The sequence below is a fragment of the Rhagoletis zephyria genome, unplaced genomic scaffold (assembly GCF_001687245.7).
Source record: "Rhagoletis zephyria isolate East Lansing unplaced genomic scaffold, Rhagoletis_zephyria_1.1 Rzeph_scaffold_02889, whole genome shotgun sequence".
Classification (NCBI taxonomy): Eukaryota; Metazoa; Arthropoda; class Insecta; order Diptera; family Tephritidae; genus Rhagoletis; species Rhagoletis zephyria.
The window spans coordinates 6,044-14,614 of NW_016159973.1; the positions used below are offsets into that span (position 1 = coordinate 6,044).

The 8,571-nt window shown below is 34.1% G+C and overlaps 1 protein-coding gene across 1 annotated transcript in view; it reads left to right on the forward strand.

The window, feature by feature from the left end:
• Window positions 1-1,292: 1,292 nt before the first annotated feature.
• LOC108367957 (uncharacterized) overlaps window positions 1,293-8,571 on the forward strand; it is a 59,112-nt gene continuing 51,833 nt past the window's right edge. The window contains exons 1-2 of the mRNA XM_017622670.1: window positions 1,293-1,719; window positions 1,792-2,113. Of these exons, the coding sequence (XP_017478159.1) occupies window positions 1,603-1,719; window positions 1,792-2,113 (439 nt within the window). The 5' untranslated portion in view covers window positions 1,293-1,602. The remainder of the gene's footprint in view (window positions 1,720-1,791; window positions 2,114-8,571) is intronic.

Sequence of the window (8,571 nt, forward strand, 5' to 3'; positions counted from 1 at the left end):
CTTACAAATATTTGATTACAAATATCGACAAAACCGATACCGATTCGAAAATTGTCATTAACTGGTTACAGAATCTATCCCAGGCCTACAAAAATGATATCGTCCGATTCAGCTGGAACAAAAATGCTTCAAACAAGTAAGGGTTTCTCTGTATTATGGCATCGAACCGACATATATACATCTTTCATTTGAATCAGTAAAAAAGCTCTATTGGCTCTTACATTCGGGTTTTGTTAGGCGTTTTTTCCATATTTTTGGCCTATGTGCGCTTTTATTCGAAACCTAAATGTTTCGGTACCGAGTATCGAGAGTATTGGGTACTTAAAAGTATTGACTCAGCACATCACTACTGCTGTCTTCTCTACTATGACGTCACCAAAACAGCTGATTCTGTCAAAATCACTGAGAGCCGAGTAGCGGTATCGTCATCGGCGCCACCTCTGTATTCTCTCCACCGTGTGTAAATCGGGTATTGGTTCGTACGAGAAGTATCGAGTACGTACTAGTATTTACTTTTATCGTTTCATCCCCAAACAGTGATCGGATTTGCCACATTGTGGTAGATCTGCCACTTTTTGGGCATCTACTGCATCTACCACTCAAAGTTTGAAATCTACCACATATTCACGTTTTTGAGTAGTTTTATTTTTGCTCGACATAGTTTTCTTAATTTTAAGAGGAAAAATTGTCCAACACTAAACACTATACGGTAACAAGATTGATATAATACAAGATTCCACATTCCCGGCGACGATGAAATTTCTCAAGTAAAAGTAAACAAAGCCCAATGGGAGGATAAAATAAACTGTAAAATAGTAAATTTTCTCAGCGATCATTTTTTCGAAGGGAAACGTGGTTTTATTGTGTTAGATTGCATAATATATGATTTATAAAAAGAATTAATAGCCGAAATGCTAAAAACAGTGATTTTTGTGAAAGTATTAGCAAATTTAAGTGCATCTAAGGTTTCAGATGCCTTGTTTACTTTTACTTGAGAATTGTCAAAACCCGCAAATCCCAATTAGCTGCTTCTGGAACGTGCCACATTTGTTCGCTACTTCGTGATGTGATAAAAAGAAAAGTTGGCAGTACTCCGCAAGAAATCTCTTAAATATGTTTGAAATAATTCTTAATATGGAAGGAACTGCTTTCCACTGTCAAGGAAAAAAAATTGCTAAAACTCAAAGCAATTTTTAACAACTTAAATGTTGCACTTTATTATACTAAAATTAATTTTTTTTAGAGTCAAATTAAAAAGTTGGCAATTTATGTGAAACCTTGCAGTATTTTTATAATTTTGTACAAAGTGTGATCCAAACCCTGAGATTAGCATATGTTTTTGAAATCTACCACATTTTTTTCTAGATGCTGTCACACAGAATTAGGAGTCCGATCACTGTCCTTAAACCAAACAGAGTTTAATGCATGCACAATTGTTCACGTGTGTTTTAGGCCATTAACCATATAAACAAAACCGTCATTGTGAATACCTACACTACAGGATTTTTCGGCAAAATATTCGCTGCAGGACTTTGTGAAATACTTTAACTATACTGTGCTTTATCTAAAAAGAAATTATTCATAATTAAATACACTGATAAAATGGCTTGCCGATTGTGCTTAAATAAACCGGTAGAGTTTTTGGAAATCTTCAAAGACAATGGTGAATTAGTTGAAGGGGGTGCCAAAGAAATTATAGAGAAATACTTCCAAATTCAGGTAACTCGATTAAATTCTATTTACCAACCGTTTATTAATTGCAAATTATCATCAATCTGCACAAAAATCTAGATTACATTCAACGATGAAATCTCAAATAAAATTTGCTTGGTTTGCTGGCGTTATCTAAACGAATTCCACAAATTTTGGTTGAACATTAAAGAGAAGCAACAAACACTGCAAATCGCTTTTGATTGTATGAGGATGAAACGAGAAGCATCGGAAGACAATGCCTATAGACAAATAAATGCAACACTTGATGGAAAAAATAATATATTATGTGAACCTGAGTTAAACATAGAGGATATTAAAGGAGAAGAGAATGTAGCTGTGGATTTTGATGATGATAGTATGAATGAAGATCCGTCATTGCTACTTCCAAAAGATTCCGATGGTAAGTGACAAGATCTTATTTATTTAAGGTAAATGCAAGTAAAAACAAAGGGTTGGCTTTCCAATAAAGACTCTCGTTAAAGGGGCGGTGCGCGAAAGGGAAGTGGGCGTGGCACCGTGGGTAATGGAAAGTTTCCCCGGCGTGACAAATTGAAAAAGTTGAAATTTTAAAAAGGTTTTTATTGATTTCCATACAATTTAATGTCCTTTTATTCAGTAAAAAAAATACAACTGTGGTAGGAGCGATTTAAAGATATTTGTAAACATACGCGCTAGGTCACGTTACAAAAAAGAGAAGTGGATTTTGAATTGGGTTACAAAATTGCAAAGATTCGCGAATTGGGCAAGACTATTTGTATAAAAGTTTTTGTAGTAATATTGAAAATGTTTAAGGTTAATTTTCCAAGATTTAAATGTAGGAATCTTTTCTAATTTATGTTTAATCTGCTGAATTATTTGACGTGACCTTAAAGCTTAAACAGAGCAGCGTTGATCCGGATTAACTCGAAGTTATTACGCATCAACTGCAGTTAAAACCCGAGTTGATCCGGATTAACGATGTCGTCTGTTTATGCTTCTACCTGGCGTTACGTTACTTAAATTTCCATTGAAAAAGTTTTGTTAACATTGTTCTTGAAAGAATTTTTAACGGGAAGGAAACAAGCACTTTATGGCTGCGTTTCTTTATACATTCCAGATAATTGCATTTCCCAGCCAGAATCAACATACGTTCAAATATCATCAGGACCGTTCTTAAGAATAAGTAAAAAGAACAGTTTATTCCAAACGTTCAGAATGAATAAAGAAATGCAGCTTAGGGAACGTACTCATGCTACGTGACCCACTTTTTCCAATTTTTAACCTCCCCTTCCCCCTCGGTGACCACGCATAGTATATTCCAAGTTCCCCCCTCCCCCTATAGTTTTCACGTAGTAATTCATAAATTTAGTTTTGAATCATTTCATGCTAAAAAAAGTTAAAAAAATTTATTTGGCTTATATGTATTTGTCTTTATTAATACGGCACTTGCTGCATGACGGCAAGAGTGCATGCATACCTATAATTACAAGTGGAAAAAATATTATCAAGGTAAAACTTATGTCAAAAATATATCGTAGTCAGAACTTAATTTATAGAAACAGAAGTCCTGTGAGTTTAAAGAGCGTCAAACACTGCGCGCCATATTTGAATGTATCTGAAATTGAATGTATATGAAAAAAAGCGCTAGATTTCCTTAGAGGATATTGACTACGTGATAAAAACCTAAGCCCCTCGCCCCTCACTGTGACCAAGCGTGAAGATTATGATTTTTGCCCAAATCGCGTTCGTGCAGACCAATAAATTAGCCATCACTCAAAAACTGAGAGCGCAAACTGACAGTTCTCCTGGAGAGAAGTTGCCAATTCTTGCTGGAAAAATTTTAGTCAGCGAAAAATTGGCAATCACGAAAAGCATATGATTGCGGCACATGGTTGCATTTTTGTCGAATTTGAATAAATAAGTTCGTTAATTTTAAAAATTTTTAAACCAGCAATTTTTTATGAAAAAAAGAATTAAAGACTTGTTTTTATAATTAATTTAGCTAATTCCAATTATTTCAACTGTACTCGGCTGAGAAAAAATTGTAGTGGCAATCGGAACCAATTGCAACTAGAGTCGATTTAAGAAACCCGATAAATAGTACGATAAAGAAATTGAAATGTATGTATGTTAAAGAAAGTCGGAACAACAAGAAATGTACATGTATTCCCTGTTTTTTGCCCATCTGAAAGAATTTTAAAAATGCCATAAAAATGTATTATGTTTGAAATGCAACCGTGCACACCAGCTGGGAGTGAAACTTGCAAATTTCTGCAAATTTGCGTTCGTGCAGTAATTTGCATGTTACTGAAAGTTGTGATTTTTGGCAATTTTTCTAAGGGGTCCCTAGGGGCCCATAGGAGGTCTAGGTAGTCATGGGCTGCCTTTTTGTCAATGGCGGTTCATTCCATACCAACTCCCTTTTCGCCCACCGTCCCTTTAGCGACCGCCCTTATAGGAAAGTTTCCCCAAAACAGACCCTCCTTGATAGTTAAAAATAGTGAAAAGCTCGAAGAATTTGAGTATAAAATTCATAATTAAACTTTACGTTATATGGAATAAAAAATTTGTTGCGCCAACCGCATTTCAACTTTAATTATGCAGAGAGCTGCACGATTAGATAAAAAGGTAACATGTTAACAATCGGCAATGCCGATGTGGCGAGTACACGCTACTTAACTGTCTATTTAGCGTCGCAGAATCGCTGCATCGTTGGCATCGTCAAGATAGTAACATGTTAGGAACATTGCATTTTTTATGAAATCGTTGAGAGAGTGAGCAGAAATAGTGCAAAAATTGCATGTACGTCAGGGATGTTAAATGAGTTTTTTAATTTTGTACCAAATGGCAAAAAAATGTGTACTAAATAAGCCGAAAAGTACCAACATTTAAAAGACCACACATACATAGTTAAATATACATATGTTTTTAGATTTTCTGTATAAAAATCATGATATAAAACATGGCGTTTCGAAGGTGGAAAACATAAGTGCAAATCAATTGTTTGAAAAGGCCACCAAAATGCCAAGGTAATCAAGAAAAGCATACAAGTTATACTTATTAAGTGCTAGTAATACCAAAATTAAAAATAAAACCGTTGCATTTAACGGAATGGAAGTTTTACAAAAATATTTTGGAAATGTTTCCTTTTATAGAAATAAACAACTTAATAGCAGTGTTCTAGTACCTGAAATCTCGCAAAGTGGGGGAAATCGAGAGCGTAAAATGACACTGAGATCTGCCAATTTCTGCTGGAAAAGATTTTACCTAGGAAAACTTATAAGTAAATGTCTGCTGAACACAACATGTGTTCGTGAATAAACAAAAGAAAAGAAGAAAAGCTTAGTTTGGTTAATTTACTATTAATTTCTAATTTTCCAATTTCCGTGCGTCAACTATGGCTGCCGTATAAAATTATTCAATTGTAGATGAAAAAATTTGTTGGACGGAATTTACGCAAAATATTGAGAAATATACCAAAATAGATAATAATGCTGAAAGGTTCTGACCGAATTTGTCAGTTGATCGTTAAAACGAAAATGGGATAATTTTAAAGACAAATTTGTAGCTATATCTACTTAATGAAACAAGGAAGGGTGCTTGGTATCAAAAATATTTGTTAGAAAAAAACTTACTTACCTATCAGAAAGTCAGAATGGCGTAAGTTTTACTGCGTTCAATAACTTTTTCTGATATTTTAGTCTTCCCCTCAATTTTACTCGCTATGATTCTTTTATTCTCTGACTGCTAGTACTTCCTGGAATATTTTATGAATAGACCTATTATGACAGAAACTGTTTTTTTTATTTAAGTAAGAGTTTCGTTTTTAATAAACACCATGTATTTACTTAAATAAGGTAGAAAAAGATGACCATATTTTTATGCACAAAAATTCAAAACTCCAAGTAAATAGAGTGTGGTATTTCGACATAATTGTAGTGCAGTACCGTATCTTGACAAAAATGTATCAAAAATGTCAATGTAGTACCAATGTACTTTTGGCTTCCAAAATGTACCAAAAAAGTACAATTGTACCATCAATTTCATCACTGATGTACGTACATATAAAAAGCGAGAGCCTGCGGCAGCTGTGCTGGTCACTGTTCGGACTACTAAAATACGATTTAGGAATAAATCACTCTTAAAATCAGGAAAAACTAAATTCCTGTAGTAGATTTTATTTTTTTTTTATTATCGCATTAGTGCGAATCAAAAAAATTCCGAATTTTCCAAGTGCAAGTAATTAGAAAATTCCACTAATAATTCCTTTAACTGGAAAAAGCGTCAAGAACTCTCTCTTGAAACCTTAGCTGAGTTGCATGAAATAGGAGATAATTTTAAGAATAATTTGTTACGTACTACATATTCCAGTATGTTCATAGTTAGATTAGAAGAAGAGCAAAATTAAAACTAAAGAGTAAAATTAAATATAAAAAGAAAAAAAAAAATAAATAAATAATTTATTGGCAATCGCTCCAACTGACGATCGAACCTGGCACCTACAGACTTGTAGCACGCAGTTCTCACTACTCGGCTACCGCGGACGGGAAACTTGCTTGCTTTGTTTGCTTACTTCCCAGTAGATAATTTCAGGAGTTAAAAGTCCTTCCAAAAGGCCTTCCTGAGAATCAAGAGGCCTTCCACTCTACATTCCTTTGTCCTTTCTTTTTTGTATGGAGTGGCGCAAATTGAAGGCCTTCCTCTTTCTCTACCCATAGAAGACCTTCCAGAAGGGCTTTTACAGGACGTGCTTCAGAAGGCCTTTTGGAGGAGTTCTTTTAAAGTTGCTTCTTTAATTTATAAAAATCATATATCTTTGAAGTATTTGCTTAAAATTCATTTGTAATGCTAAATAATATAAATTTATGCATTCGCGTAAATTGTAAATAGATTAACCCTTCTAGAAGGCATGCAAGGAAGTACTTGTTCAAAACTTCTTGGGTAGGCCACTTAGAATGGCTTCACTTAAGAAGGCCTAACTCAATTATCATCTGGGTTGTTTAAAAGACAACAGCTGACCGTTTCTACCAGTGTTATTATCGAAAATTCCCCTGATCCGAGTTAATTCCCAAAAGTTTCATGCATTTTTTCGGCTGCTTATGCGCATTTCAAAGATAAAAATGCATGCAGACAAGCCAGCCCGTTTATAACCCGTATTAATCAACCATGATCGGAATAAAACCGGATTGCTGAGTCTACTCCAATTGCAGTACCTAAACCTTACAAGAAGACGAAGTCGTTTTGTCTCCCGTTTTAAAACTAACAGAAGCATACGTTAGGTTATTAAAAAAAACTAAATTTTCGTATTACTTACTTGTATGTATATTAGGGCGGGTCAATTCGCATGGATCGATTTTTTCGACATTGTTCGTAGCATATTCGGGTTCTTCATGAAATTCTAAGAAAAAAAAATTCCTCCAGACCATAGCTCTAAGGCAGAGGTGGCCAAAACTCACACAATCATAAATATATTTCAATTTGGCTAAACAATGAGAGAATGAAGAGAATAAGTCGCTCTCGCGTCTGATGCAAACAGTGTTGTAAACAATTTCGAGTTGCAAATTATAAGAAAAACCGATTTTTTTTTTAATGTTGTAAATAGTGTGAAATGTAGATATAATATTAAAGAAATTACCTTTTAATATAATTTAATTCAGTTTCATTGCTTGCTTAGATGTTTTATTATAATTAAAATTAAAGCAAATATTTGAGGTAATTTGTATTAATCTTCTTATTTTGAATTAAAAGAAAAGGGATGTTTAGCATTATTTTAAATTCATCATTTTTATTTATGTGCATATGTACGTAATAATTAATTCAATATTTGGGAATAAGGGGAAATGTCGCTATAATGGCGCTTAACAAAAAAATTTGTCGTCCGTGCGATTTATTCATGACACACCAAACATTGTGCCCTCCCTTCCCTTTACAAGTGGGTAAAAAAAGGTGGGCAGCTTCGACAGAGAATTTTTGTTGTGTCCGTGCAATTGATGTCACTGTGTGCGTGCGAACAAGTCGTGTGGTTGAATGAAGCTTTTGCTGCCTTTTAAAGCAGAGCGTGTATGTATACGCGAATATGCCCGCCGGGCAGGCGCCGCCCAGGGCTGCTCTAAAGTCAATTTCGAGCCTGCGCATTTTTAAAAGAAGATATCTTATATGTATATAAAAATGAATTGCTGTCCGTTAACCTCGCTAAGACTCGAAAACGGCTTGACCGATTTGAATATTTTTATTTTTTTTGGTTTGATTTTTATAACTGGTTAAAACCAGAAAAAATAGAGCGGTGCCACCTGTTTAAAAATTTCAGTATAAGAAAATTAAAGACATAAATTAGACATTGCAATATGGGTGTCAAAAGAAAGAGGTTATGAAGGCTTACAGGCGAAAATATTTTTGAGGGGGTTGTCACGTGTTTCAAAATTTACTTAAATTAAACTGGTAAGATAAATTAAATATTGCAATTTTGGTATCAAATTAAAAAGGTTTAAGAAGACTTACTGCTGAAAATATTTTTGAGTCGAGTTGCCACCAATTTCGAAAATGTAATTAATTTAAATTAATAAGATAAAGTATGTGTTATAATATAGGTGTCAAACGAAAAGCATTTGGAAAATTATTGATTAAGAAATATTTTCTATAGGCCTGCCACCTTCCTGAGCGGTAAAAACTAAAAGCCATACTCGCAAACAATATTCAAAGGTTTTGAGGCTCGCATTAATGTGGAATACTGTAACTCCGTCAAGTTAGTGTTTATTGATGGCAAACAAGGTCCTATCATGTTTGGCAATGATATCACCCCATCGAACAATGCACTTAGCCTTGATATAACAAGTAATTTTTAGCAAAAAAAAACCGACTTCAACTCTCATATAAAAAAAA